Source organism: Thalassophryne amazonica, chromosome 9 (genome assembly GCF_902500255.1).
Source record: "Thalassophryne amazonica chromosome 9, fThaAma1.1, whole genome shotgun sequence".
In the NCBI taxonomy this organism is placed as follows: Eukaryota; Metazoa; Chordata; class Actinopteri; order Batrachoidiformes; family Batrachoididae; genus Thalassophryne; species Thalassophryne amazonica.
In genome coordinates this window covers 64,879,360-64,893,703 of record NC_047111.1, presented here as the reverse complement: position 1 = coordinate 64,893,703, position 14,344 = coordinate 64,879,360, and the positions used below count along the sequence as shown (strand labels likewise).

Below are 14,344 nucleotides of genomic sequence, written 5' to 3'. Positions count from 1 at the left end.
GTGTCTGTCTCCCTGATCTGAATTGGGAGCTGGTTCCACAGGAGAGGAGCCTGAAAGCTGAAGGCTCTGCCTCCCATTCTACTCCTACAAACCCTAGGAACTACAAGTAAGCCCGCAGTCTGAGAGCGAAGCGCTCTATTGGGGTGATATGGTACTACGAGGTCCCTAAGATAAGATGGGACCTGATTATTCAAAACCTTATAAGTAAGAAGAAGAATTTTAAATTCTATTCTAGAATTAACAGGAAGCCAATGAAGAGAGGCCAATATGGGTGAGATATGCTCTCTCCTTCTAGTCCCCGTCAGCACTCTAGCTGCAGCATTTTGAATTAACTGAAGGCTTTTTAGGGAACTTTTAGGACAACCTGATAATAATGAATTACAATAGTCCAGCCTAGAGGAAATAAATGCATGAATTAGTTTAGAATATGGTATGCCCCCCCCACCTTCTGACATATATGTGTGTACTTGAAACATGCTATGCCAGTCTTATGTGCAAACCATGTCAGAATAGTATCTTTGTTTCTGCAAGTTTGTATTTTTAGCAACACCTGTTTCTTGTTTGTCACATTCGGAATTTTCTGGCACTGCATTTGTCCAGATTTGAAACCAAAAAGAGTTGCCTCTAGGGACTAGTGTCTACACATAAGTATCAATGGACCATATGCTAATTTACTAAATTCTGAAAGTTAGAAAAGGAAATCAGAAAAGCTATCTGGGACCTCAGAAAGCCCATCTGCAGTTATTGCTTGTTCTCCAAAATCAATCTATGCAAGCGAAATTCTGTTCAGTATGAGTGTTGTCATTAGTGCCACTTCAAAAATTAAATTCATAAGTAATTTATCCTAAACTTATGATCTGTTGTTTTTTCAAACTTATGCAAAAAAAAAATCTTGAGAAAAAAAAATACAGCATGCGATAGTTAATAATTATTAAGAGCCTGTTCTTTCATATTTATGAATACATTTTACCACATTGCAGTTGTTTTTTTAATGAAAACTCAACCTATCATTCTTTTTGAGTTTTACACATGTGGTGATACCTTATTTACACCAGGATGTTAATAAAATCAATGCTGGCTATTCTCAGGATAAAGTACTTATATCCACAGTTTCAAATTGCACAAGTTAAATGGTGTCCACTTTATGGTCTTCTCAAAACATTAAAATTACTGTTCTGGATGCTCAGAATGCATCTGAGCTTATCTAGAAACCGTTGGCTTCTGGGGGCCTACAGCGGCCCCCAGACCCCCGGCCTATGAGCTTTGGCCCTACGGGCCTCGTACTTTGTCCCCCCCAATTTCTAGTTCTAAATTGCGCCCTTGCCTGGAGCTGACCTCTAATGAGCTACAGGGATCATTAAGGAATTACACAGGGGTCAAAATTTTAAAATGATCCAATCATGTTGAAAACTTTACCACATTATTTGTCTGATCATAACAATTCCAAAAGGGTATAGTTTGGACTCTCTATGACAGAATGCTCTGGAGTTATGGGGTAAAAACAGCAAAAATGGTGACAAATGTATTTGTTATCATTTCAGACATCACCTTCAGAATGTATTCAGTTTGTAAAAAGTTAAAGTTTCTCCAATTTTGGTAAAAAGTGATGCAAATTATTGGTTGAAATAAAAGGATTAATAAATGGAATAGTTTTGACTGTGTTGAATGCTTGGTCTCCAAAGTAAAGGTAAAACAAGGTCGACGTCCACTGGATTCTATGACGTATGACATATGTTACCCCATAACATGATAACTAAGCATGACAGATGGTGCAAACTATTCCTTTTTAAAATGCTAATTCAACCACTGAATACTTTAAAATTTTGACCCTTGTATAATTCTTTATTGACCCCTGTAGTTCATTAGAGGTCAGATTCAGGATATCTCCATATATGAAGATAAACATGAGTTAATTTAGAATGTGTGTGCCAAATTCCACGGTTTTATCACAAAATGCACAATTTTTATGGAACTTTTAGCTAAGCTGCACCACTAAAACAATCCCACAAGTTGTACAATTTTTTCCCCCCAAGTTTAAAAGGTTGGTACATTTTTTATTTATTTTTTTAAAGGACACTTTTATGTATGTACAACTTTAAATAAGTAATATTTGTGATTAAGGCAGAAATAAATATTGAAAAATGACTCCTAAACCATGGGTTATGCCCACTTGGCACATGCAGCTGTCAAGGTTGCCAGGCGACAGGGCGTAGAGACGGGGAAACATAATGATGCATTAGCAAAACGCTCCATGGGCTCGACCGTCTCATTTCAAAACAGTTTGTTCTAGCCCCTGCTGTGTCTGAAGACCTGAGGCCTGAAGAGTTTTGTGTGGCACAGACCTTAGAAGGGTGCAGACCCTGAACTGAGACACAGCTGTGGTCTGGCGTAGCTCTAGCTTAACCATGAAGATTTTTTGGGCAGAATGATTCTTCACACAAGAGACTACAATTTTATGAACTAACTTCAAATAAATGTGCAACCATAACTGAAGATGATGTTCTACTACAATAGTTGCCAAACGCGTTTATACATAGGTTTATCCGTTTATCAGAAGTAATGGCTGGTGGAAGGGGCTGAGGTGTTTTTTGTTCCCAAGGAGAAAGTCACAGAAAAGTTTGGGGAAACGTTAGTTTACTGAACTACACATACACCAGGTTGTTCTCATGAAAACTTCTTAGCAAGTAAAATGTATGAAAAACAATGTACAAAAATCCTATGTACTCTTCATACGGCAGGATTTGATGATGTCACTGATATCTCACCCATATTGGCCTCTCTTCATTGGCTTCCTGTTAATTCTAGAATAGAATTTAAAATTCTTCTTCTTACTTATAAGGTTTTGAATAATCAGGTCCCATCTTATCTTAGGGACCTCGTAGTACCATATCACCCCAATAGAGCGCTTCGCTCTCAGACTGCAGGCTTACTTGTAGTTCCTAGGGTTTGTAAGAGTAGAATGGGAGGCAGAGCCTTCAGCTTTCAGGCTCCTCTCCTGTGGAACCAGCTCCCAATTCAGATCAGGGAGACAGACACCCTCTCTACTTTTAAGATTAGGCTTAAAACTTTCCTTTTTGCTAAAGCTTATAGTTAGGGCTGGATCAGGTGACCCTGAACCATCCCTTAGTTATGCTGCTATAGACGTAGACTGCTGGGGGGTTCCCATGATGCACTGCTTCTTTCTCTTTTTGCTCTGTATGCACCACTCTGCATTTAATCATTAGTGATCGATCTCTGCTCCCCTCCACAGCATGTCTTTTTCCTGGTTCTCTCCCTCAGCCCCAACCAGTCCCAGCAGAAGACTGCCCCTCCCTGAGCCTGGTTCTGCTGGAGGTTTCTTCCTGTTAAAAGGGAGTTTTTCCCTTCCCACTGTAGCCAAGTGCTTGCTCACAGGGGGTCGTTTTGAACGTTGGGGTTTTACATAATTATTGTATGGCCTTGCCTTACAATATAAAGTGCCTTGGGGCAACTGTTTGTTGTGATTTGGCGCTATATAAAAAATTGATTGATTGATTGATTGATCTTCCACCCAAAAGAGCAGAAATTAATCTTTTACTTAATACTGTTGTTTTTCCAACCCAAACATTATCCCAAACATTATTCCTAACTTTCACCAAAATACAAAACATGCATTTCTGACCATTAAACGCATGTGTGCATAGAAATTCATAGGAATATTCACAATATTTAGTTTGATTTTTTGCGTGATATCATACAAAATGCATCATGAACGTATGGTTCATACACACATGCATCATAAATCAATCTGCAAGACAGGACAAATATTTTGCCTTAATTCATCTTTAAATAATGAGACAATCATCAGTGATAATGTAGTTAACATCCTCTGTAACATGTGTTTGCATGTGAGCGCACATACCTATGCAATGGTCCTCTAGGTGTGATGGTTTCTGGGAGGTAGTCCACCAGAGGAGCCCAGCAGCCTCCATTAACAGGCATGGGTAATGGTTGAGGACGGTTCGTCTCCAGGATGTTCAGCAGCCAACAAGCATAAGGAGGCAGTGGGTCAGCTATAAAAGAACAACATAACGTGATTTACAGATACACTCATGAACATAAGGGCATCATATACCACATACACAGCACATGTGGAAGTTTTTCTCGAACGTACACCATGTAACTCAAAAGAATTCTGCCTGTAAATGAAAACTAGAAGTGAAAACTATGCACTGTAAATATGAATGCATGGTATGTAGCACAACATATAAATCAGGACAACCTTTGTATGATTTTGGTAAGTCTTTGGCCATCTCAGGTTAAAGTCCTCTGTTGTGAAAAAAATGGGGGGTGTTGGGGGGTGAGACGTGCTTTGCCTCATAATCTTACAGTGTGGTTTGGTGTGCTTTATTCCTGTGACATTATGATTCAATCACATTTCCGTAGTCTGTGTCATACAAAGCAAACCTGGGTAACACAGTTTGTCTTCCACAGTGAAAAAGTCAACCAACTAACATTTTACGATATATTTTTTGTCTGTACTAAGACACTGTATTTTTGTTATAAGATCATTCTGCCCAGTACGACAGAATGACCTTATAAGATGGTACAAAAATAAATAAAAAATCACAGTGTGGCAATCTTAAATAGGCAGCATTCCAATGTCATGCTCAGGTTTATGTCTACGTATTTGCGATGTTTTGGGGATATAGCATAAATTTGATTGCCCGTGTGCATGCCTGTACAATTCCAAGTACAGAGGTCTGTCTAAATAACAAACTGATATCAAATATCTATGATCACCTCTGATGAGGAGGTTATGTTTTCGGTGTTGCTTGTCTGTTAGCAGGATTATGCAAAAACACCCGCTCAATCGATTTTCTTGAAACTTGGTGGGATGTGGGCTGAGAAGAAAACCATTCATTTTTGGAGCAGATCAGATTACTTTTTTTTTACATGGCAGATTTCTGTCCATTTCTCAGAAAATAACACAAACACCATCAAGAAATAAATCAGGTATTCACTTCATGAGACATTTCAACAAATAATTTTATTTGGTGCAGATATTTATAAAGATCCTGGTTTTATGGATCAAAATACAAATCTAACAGGGTGCATTTATATCAGATGAGTGTAAGATAAATCAGGCTAGAAACCTGCAACTGGGGAGGTGATGGTCGCGCGGTTAAGTATTGTACTTGAGACCAGAGGATCCTCGGTTCAAATCCCAGCCTGACCGGAAAATCACTAAGGGCCCTTGGGCAAGGTCCTTAATCCCCTAGCTGCTCCCCATGTGTGGTGTTTACCTTGTATGGCAGCACCCTGACATCGGGCTGAATGTGAGGCATTATTGTAAAGTGCTTTGAGCGCCTGATGCAGATGGAAAAGCGCTGTATAAATCCAGTCCATTTACCATTTAACTCTGTTTTAACACGTATTCTGTGAGCATGAAAACATTTATTTCTGATGGTGTAAACACAACAAAATGATTAAACATTTGTGATACAAAGTGGTGTTGTGTTCACTGTATCTGAAATAAATAGTGTTTTTATGCAAGAACATGTGGAAAAAATAGTTGTCGTTTTCTAATATAATTTGTTAGCTTACACTCACCCAATACAAGTGAGGACACCAGTTTCAGGTAATTGTTCTTGTTACACAAGTGGAAGTACAGCAAGAGGAGGTTGTTAATCCCCTAGTTGCTCCCGGTGTGTAGTGAGTACCTTGTATGTTGAATGTGAGGCAGTATTGTAAAGAGTGTCTGATGCAGATGGAGAAGCGCTATATAAATACAGTCCATTTACCAATTATAAGAGGAGATTCTTGTATTTTTCTGTTTATGAAACTGTTAAAATATGTATTTACGTGCTGGTGGAGGTACTATATGTGTTCTCAGAGCAGTTCTAGTTCAAAATTGCACGTCTGGCAAAATTGTTGGTTGATTCAGGTGAAACTCGAGCCAACCTACTCTTCTCATCTTCATAGGAACCTCCAGAACTGTTGCTATAGCGAGACTCCAGTCTGTTGTGAGCCCTGGCCCTGGTGGGATAAAACACAGTACACACTCAGTGTGACATTACACTTTAAGATACTGTCTGACAAAACCTATGAACTGAAGTGACATTTATCCCTACTGACCGCTCTTCGCTCTCTCTCGTCAGTTTGGTCTCATCTGTGTCTGGAAGGTTGTCCTGACCTGCCACCACAGTGTTACTGCTGGACGTGGTACCTGCACACAGCACAGATCAGAGTGTTTTCACAACTATGTGATACACATCGAGGTCAATTCATAAACAGTGCTGATTAAAATATAAACATGAAAATGAAAACTCTCCAAAAGTTTCTACAAGTCTTATTTAACTAATCCAATTCAAAGTTTCCAACACGTGGTCAGAAATGTGCACTCTGACCTGTCTGTGAGGTGGAGGATTTGTTGCTGGCAGCAAAACGATAGAAAGGAGGGTTGTCACAGTGCAAAACCACAGGGTTGACCGGGTCAGTCTGCTGCAGCTCAAACAACAGCTCCTCCATCGTCTGGATGGTGTTGTTTCGACAGAGGTAGATCACCACCTTCTTAATCTAGAACAGACACAATTAAATTAACTGGATGTTTACTGAAAATGATCTGAAGATACCTATTTTAGCAGGGGAAAAAATGTATCTCATCATTTTAAAATGCAGTTACAATCCATGATCTTTTTGGGACTCATTTACAATCTAGGACATTTTACTTTTCCACAAGCAGCGGTGACCTTGGTGACCAGTATACACGCTCTATGATTTTTACACAAGGTGATACTAAACAGGTCAAGTTAACATAGAACTTTAACTGGATGTAGTACATGTAAAGTTTTATGTTAATACAACTTCATCTGTTAAGTTTCACCTCTTGAAAAAACTTAAACTGGTTTAAAGTAATGGGTTTCCACACCATTTTCTAGTAAAGCCAACTAATTCATGATAAGAGTGTAATTTCAAAACTAAACATATGTTGAGAGAAACAGAGAGAAGAAAGAAGTGACTGTATACGAAAAACTGTCTGCAGGGTGTTATTTGCGTTTTAGAATGGAATCGCTGTTAAGGATAACAAAAACCTGTTTATTTCTCTGGTTTAGTAAATGTTTTCACAGAAATGATCTCTTTCTCACAAAACCCATTCACTGTGTACCTCACTCATCCATAGGGATGGGTATTAATAAGATTTTATCGATATCGATGCCATTACCGATTCTGCTTATCGATCCGATTCCTTATCGATTCCCTTATCGATACCTCTTGTGAATTTTGTACTAAAAGTAGGCTTTACAGGTTTTCTATGTATTTCATTGAGTCTTAAAGTAAATAAATATGAAATTAGTCACTGTATCCTTGATCTCTGGACATAAATAAAAATAAAAAAAAACATTTCGCTTTGAATTTATTAATTCCGACTGGACTCTATCGTTCTAACTTGACTTGGCAGAGAGTTGCGCAGTGTTTGGAGCTGTTTGGAACACAACGGAGGACAATTCTCGTTTCTTTCTCACAAGAAGACAGGAGTCCCAGTTAGTGACTTTAATCTGCACAAAAGTGACTCGCGATTGACATATTCAGGGATGAAAGTGGTGAAAAACAAAAAAAAGCTGAAACCCAAAATTACTCCCCAACACCACCTGCAGGAAAATGTTTGAATTCTAGAAGCTCTGAAATGCAATCTGGGACTATTCCAGATGATAAACTGCAGTGAGTGCAGCATCCATTTAGGTGAGAAAAAAAAAACAACTTTCCTTATTCAAATTCATTCCAGTAGTATTCTGCTCTTACTAGGATGCAGCGGTTTTCTAGCTTGGCAGATAGTTCTGGAGAAAATCACTGAAGAAATGAACAAACTGAAAATATGGTTTGACCGAAACAAACTGTCATTAAACTTAAAAAAAAAACAAAAAACTGTGATGAAGTGGAGGTGTAAGATTTTTTTTTTCTCTTTTTTTTTTTTTTATAGCGCCAAATCACAACAAACAGTTGCCCCAAGGCGCTTTATATTGTAAGGCAAGGCCATACAATAATTATGTAAAACCCCAACGGCCAAAACGACCCCCTGTGAGCAAGCACTTGGCTACAGTGGGAAGGAAAAACTCCCTTTTAACAGGAAGAAACCTCCAGCAGAACCAGGCTCAGGGAGGGGCAGTCTTCTGCTGGGACTGGTTGGGGCTGAGGGAGAGAACCAGGAAAAAGACAGCTGTGGAGGGGAGCAGAGATCGATCACTAATAATTAAATGCAGAGTGGTGCATACAGAGCAAAAAGAGAAAGAAACAGTGCATCATGGGAACCCCCCAGCAGTCTACGTCTATAGCAGCATAACTAAGGGATGGTTCAGGGTCACCTGATCCAGCCCTAACTATAAGCTTTAGCAAAAAGGAAAGTTTTAAGCCTAATCTTAAAAGTAGAGAGGGTGTCTGTCTCCCTGATCTGAATTGGGAGCTGGTTCCACAGGAGAGGAGCCTGAAAGCTGAAGGCTCTGCCTCCCATTCTACTCTTACAAACCCTAGGAACTACAAGTAAGCCTGCAGTCTGAGAGCGAAGCGCTCTATTGGGGTGATATGGTACTACGAGGTCCCTAAGATAAGATGGGACCTGATTATTCAAAACCTTATAAGTAAGAAGAAGAATTTTAAATTCTATTCTAGAATTAACAGGAAGCCAATGAAGAGAGGCCAATATGGGTGAGATATTTTTTTTAAGAGTCACTAGGTGTTCATAGGAAACATTTATTTCAGTATGTATGTATTTATTTATGTATGTTCATTGTTAGTTGGTTTTATATTTTCTGTTGTGTTTTTATTCAGGTTCTTTTTGTCTCTTTCTCTAAAACTGTATATAATAACTAATCATTAGATTAGATTGGTGGTAATAATGACCACCAATTGTTTGCAAGCTGACTTGAGAGTTGACTTGGGATTTGCTGATTCATGACTTGACAGTGACTTTGTCCCACCTCTGTTAAAAGATGACAGCATTTATTATTTTCTAGTTATTGTGTGCCAACCTGGAAGGGATGGACACATCTTTCTATCTATCTATCACTGCATTTTTAAGAATGCATGCCTAGGCTTTTCCAAAGCACACAGAAAAAAAAAAATCAAATCAAATCACTTTATAACCAACAACAGACTTTCAATGAGTTTTAGTTTTCAAAATGACAGAACAGTGTGTTTTGCAAATAACACGCACATGAGGCAACAGTGTGGTGTCGCTGCTGACTCCACACAGACTGATGAGGAACTGTAGCGTGATTCGTAAATTGTTGCTCCACCTCTCTGTGGACACCAAAGCATTCCAGGCATTCTCGATCTCTTGGCCAGGAACCTCATCCCCATACTGGAGAAAAAAAACAAAAAACAAAAAACCTCAGCAGCAAACACTTTAATTGTGAAAATTTTTGACTTCACATCAAGACAAATTTAGCTCCCACCTTAGCTGTCATGAACATGAGGTTGTTGAGCACGAGCGATGTGGCCTGCAGGGAGCCCCAGCCATTACCTCTCAGACTGGGGGACAGTCCCATGGTCTGTGTCTGACTTCGAGCTTCGTCCTCTGGCGTACAGGGGCTTGAAGCAGGTGGTAACAATCCCGTATCCACCAGTTCAATGTTACTGAGCCAGGGGAGGAGGTAGGACAGCATGATCTGTCTGCCATTGGGGTGAGTAGTTGGGAAACGCTGGCTAACCTCTGCACAGGAAGAGAAATAAACAGAAATTAATGTGCGGTTTGAGATGTGTGAAGTATAACCAAAGCTAATAAACAAAACCAGAAGAAGAAGAAGAAAAATTGACAGTCTAGACAGAATGCTGTTTTGGGAACATTCCATCTCCTACAGCAGCTAATTCAATACTCTAAAAGGATTTATTCAGGACAGCTGACCTGAAAGCAACAATGAAGCAGCACGTGAGAAGCAGGTCTGCTTCCTCAATTTGATATGCATTTTCTGATGGAACATGATCATGTAGTGAGATGTCTCAGAGTGGAGGCAGAGGTATGTTACACCTATTAGTACAGTGTGGCGTCAGCAATCAGGATGTAAATAATGACAAAATAAGAATTAATGTGGTGTTTTGGCTCTTGTCCTATTTTCTGGTACCTGTGACATATTACTTTATTCTCTTTTAATTATTCATGTACAGTATTTGTTAGTTTCTTTCCATTGTATTTTGCAGTGCATCTGTTTGTTCAAAGTGTTACACGGGGGCGGGGGGGTGTCCACATACTGTATTGATGTCACCCTGTACAATGTACCTGAAAACAGAGGCAGGGTGAGTTCAGGATACATGCTGGCCAGCTGAATGGAGAGCTGAGACAGGTTGACACTGTAGAGCGGAGGCAGCGGGCCGTGGGTTCCATAGAGAATATTACTGGGCTTTTGCTCCACCATCCTTTTTGAATACACGCACAGCTTGGACTCCAAGACCTGAAGAGATACTATTTATCCTCACAACCAAAGCACTTTGTCAGGCTTCATGCTGGCCTTCTCTATTTAGTCTGATATCTACTGAATAAATATTTTGTGTATCAATGTATGTCAATCAATAAATCAATCAATCAATTTTATTTATATAGCGCCATGTATTTATGTATGTGTATGTATTTACCTGCATTAGCTGCATGGAGATCTCATATATTTCTCGGCTGGTATCAGAGGCCTTGAACAACACCAGATTGAGCAAGGTCACTAAGTCACATGGATAATTCCTGGCAACACAACCAAAATATTCACAATGGTCATTAACTCCAAAAAAACAAGAATACTATATTTTGCTTTGCGCTTATTCTGCCAAAGTAAGATAGAATGATTGTGGACACCACCAAGTTAGACTGAAATTGCTCTTTGTATTTTGAATATATCACTGTGGACAGTAGAGTTTGACTGAGTTTGACCTATGACCTTGACATGACCTGTGTTGCGAGTTGATGGTACACTGACACTCAAATTTACTGAATATGCTTTTTGCGTTTTGACAATACCGCCTGAGAGACTAGAGGACAATTTCTGATTGAACCTTGACATTGTACTTATGACACTGGCATGACCGGTGCTGCAAGGGGATGGTCCTGAAAGAAGATGATGTCAGAAGCCACAGAACAGTGACAAATACATCAGAGGTACCATCAACAGGGTGGAATTCTTACCTGTTACCACAAACAGTGGCGATGGCCTTGAAGCAGCCAGATGCTAGCTGGTAAGATCCAGTGAAGCATCGATCCACAGCCCAGTTGAACAAGTTGATCTGGTCTGGATTCAGTTCCAAAAGCAGGATCACCACCTCACACCCCAAACGGAAAACCTAAAGCAACACATTCTCAGGGTAAGTTGAAGCAGTATTTGCATAGGGTGTATCAAATATGTATATTTGATGAAAAATATTATAAGGCTCCAGTGCAACCTACCCGTAGGTCATGGCAAGCCAAGATGTTGTCAAGCCATTTGTAGAGATAGCCATCAGTGGAGAGTCCCACGTTGTCAAACACTGGACCACAACACAGAACTGCTGACATGGCCTACGTGACAAAAGCAAAAATTTAACAACTTTCAATTAATCTTAATATTTCTGTCAAAAGTAGATCTTTTGATTGTATGCACTGCTCACCTTGAGTGCACAGTACTGGTACCGAGTGATCTGGTGGTTACGGTCACTGTAACGATCAAGGGGTGTGAACATTACACTGAAGGGCCCAGCCCAATGGCTAAAGAGGATGAAGAGATGATGTCTCAGAGATTGTTGGGGGAAGAGGAAGCGCCTGTGGTGGACTGCACGGAGAAAATATCAAGGTCAACCAGAGAGACATGGAAGCTCAAAATAGTACAGATATGATTCATCATATTTGCGTGTGCCACTGCAACTGGCACCAGTAATGCTGAAAAGAATGTGGCGTACCAGGAACACACTGAATGAGATTAGCCACCATGCCGCTGAAGTGCGCTCTGATGTCTTTAAGGACATCCAGCTCCTTCTCATTCTCAGCCTCCAGAAGCATCCGGGTTAGGTCCACATACTCAAGGAATAAAGCTCCCAGCGCCAAGGAGTCACGTTCTAGTGCTCCGTTAGTACTGTCAGGGAGAAGGTTTGCTGATCACAGAGTTTGTCTTTTATGTTGCATCTATCACAAGTATCAGTAAGCTTGAGGTTACAAAAGAAAACACATAGACAAAAATGAAAGGTATGCAAGTCAAAGCTGCAGCACTGAAGTTACTATTAATATGTTTATGGGTAAATGTAGCATAAGAAACCACCACAGGGCAGATTGAACGTGTGTGCTCCCACTACCTGTCACTGATCACTCCTGCATTAGCCAACAGTTCAAAGATCCGCAGGAGCTGCAGCCTGAGAAGATCCCTCCTCTCTCTGCGCTTCTTATTCTGGGAACACACAAACACAACATTAAGCTGCTCTGTTTGCTGATATGCAAACTCATACTTGTATAACCACAATCAAAACTACATTCTGAATATACAGTACTTTGCTTTTTCTTAATACTAAGTGTTATTTTTGTTCAGGTGATCCACGGAGATTTCAAACATGACTCATTCTTCTGCTGGTGGCATGTGTGCATGCACACTTTTACCCAGTTTTTTCAACGTTGATACTTGAAATTCCACTGCATAATTCAACTGAAAAGGATGATCAGTTCCCCATTTCATGATGCTAGCTTGGCTCTTGAAGTCAGATAGCAAATTCTAAACACTTCTGGATTCATTCTTATTCACAATCAAACAATCCACGTCCCCTCAAATAACATCTCTTTCCTGCAGATGTCATTTATGCACATTATATTTTGAATGTCCATATTTTGAACCATTTTTACTTGACTTTGCGTCTGTCTGTCTGTGCTCAGCAAAAGTCCAGTCCTACTGCTGCCAGAGTCTTCAAATTCACAGTAAACATTCTTGGGACACAGACCTTGGACAAGTTCCGAGATGGCTAACCTTGACCTATTTAAAGAGGTATTTTGTTATTCCTCTCTTTTTTTTTTTTTTTTTGAGGGACGGGGGAGACAGCCAATCAGAGTAGAGCAGCAATGTGAAGTCAGTGGGTGGTCTAGCTAGCTGCAAACTGTTTCGTTTGTGTGTAAATATAACCTCTTTGTCATATATTATGTAAAAGATAGCAAGAAATAAACACTTCTAAAACTGAAAACGATGTCTTTGTAACCTGATAACACCTCTAGAAGGATTTACAAGACATCTGACGGACATCAGCGTGCATGCTAACTTCTGCTAACTCAAAGCTAACTTCTGCTCTTGTCAAAAGCTCATGTATGTGCACACTCACGCCCTCCTGCAAACGCTGTTAAAACCTAAATATTGTTTATGATTGATTGACTGATTGATTGATTAATAGAGGGGCTTTACTGAACATGTATAAATCGTACATAAGACAATAGGATCTTAATAATGAATGTAAATAATAATAAATGTATAAATGCTGTTAAAACCTAAATATTGTTTATGATTGATTGATTGATTAATAGAGAGACATGTATAAATTGTACATAAGACAACAGGATCTTCATAATGAATGTAAATAATAATAAATGTATAATTAATTTATATACATTCTCTCTCTCTCTCTCTCTCTCTATATATATATATATATATATATAGTAGTGTTCAGAATAATAGTAGTGCTATGTAACTAAAAAGATTAATCCAGGTTTTGAGTATATTTCTTATTGTTACATGGGAAACAAGGTACCAGTAGATTCAGTAGATTCTCACAAATCCAACAAGACCAAGCATTCATGATATGCACACTCTTAAGGCTATGAAATTGGGCTATTAGTAAAAAAAGTAGAAAAGGGAGTGTTCACAATAATAGTAGTGTGGCATTCAGTCAGTGAGTTCGTCAATTTTGTGGAACAAACAGGTGTGAGTCAGGTGTCCCCTATTTAAGGATGAAGCCAGCGCCTGTTGAACATGCTTTCTCTTTGACAGCCTGAGGAAAACGGGACATTCAAGACATTGTTCAGAAGAACAGCGTAGTTTGATTAAAAAGTTGATTGGAGAGGGGAAAACTTATACGCAGGTGCAAACAATTATAGGCTGTTGATCTACAATGATCTCCAATGCTTTAAAATGGACAGAAAAAAACAGAGACGCGTGGAAGAAAATGGAAAACAACCATCAAAATGGATAGAAGAATAACCAGAATGGCAACAGCTCACCCACTGATTAGCTCCAGGATGATCAAAGACAGTCTGGAGTTATCTGTAAGTGCTGTGACAGTTAGAAGACGCCTGTGTGAAGCTAATTTATTTGCAAGAATCCCCTGCAAAGTCCCTCTGTTAAATAAAAGACGTGCAGAAGAGGTTACAATTTGCCAAAGAACACATCAACTGGCCTAAAGAGAAATG

General features: G+C 39.5%; 1 protein-coding gene across 7 annotated transcripts in view; it reads right to left on the bottom strand.

Moving 5' to 3' along the window:
- Positions 1-14,344, bottom strand: part of fryb (furry homolog b (Drosophila)) — a 209,896-nt gene that overhangs the window by 61,938 nt on the left and 133,614 nt on the right. For all 7 annotated transcript variants that reach the window (XM_034178228.1, XM_034178230.1, XM_034178229.1 and 4 more), the window contains exons 26-38: positions 12,259-12,350; positions 11,869-12,041; positions 11,581-11,741; positions 11,381-11,491; positions 11,123-11,277; positions 10,585-10,684; positions 10,232-10,403; positions 9,411-9,667; positions 9,170-9,316; positions 6,369-6,537; positions 6,097-6,187; positions 5,927-5,997; positions 3,881-4,031 (exon numbers count right to left, since the gene is read on the bottom strand). In XM_034178228.1, coding sequence (XP_034034119.1) covers positions 3,881-4,031; positions 5,927-5,997; positions 6,097-6,187; positions 6,369-6,537; positions 9,170-9,316; positions 9,411-9,667; positions 10,232-10,403; positions 10,585-10,684; positions 11,123-11,277; positions 11,381-11,491; positions 11,581-11,741; positions 11,869-12,041; positions 12,259-12,350 — 1,850 coding nt within the window. The remainder of the gene's footprint in view (positions 1-3,880; positions 4,032-5,926; positions 5,998-6,096; positions 6,188-6,368; positions 6,538-9,169; positions 9,317-9,410; positions 9,668-10,231; positions 10,404-10,584; positions 10,685-11,122; positions 11,278-11,380; positions 11,492-11,580; positions 11,742-11,868; positions 12,042-12,258; positions 12,351-14,344) is intronic.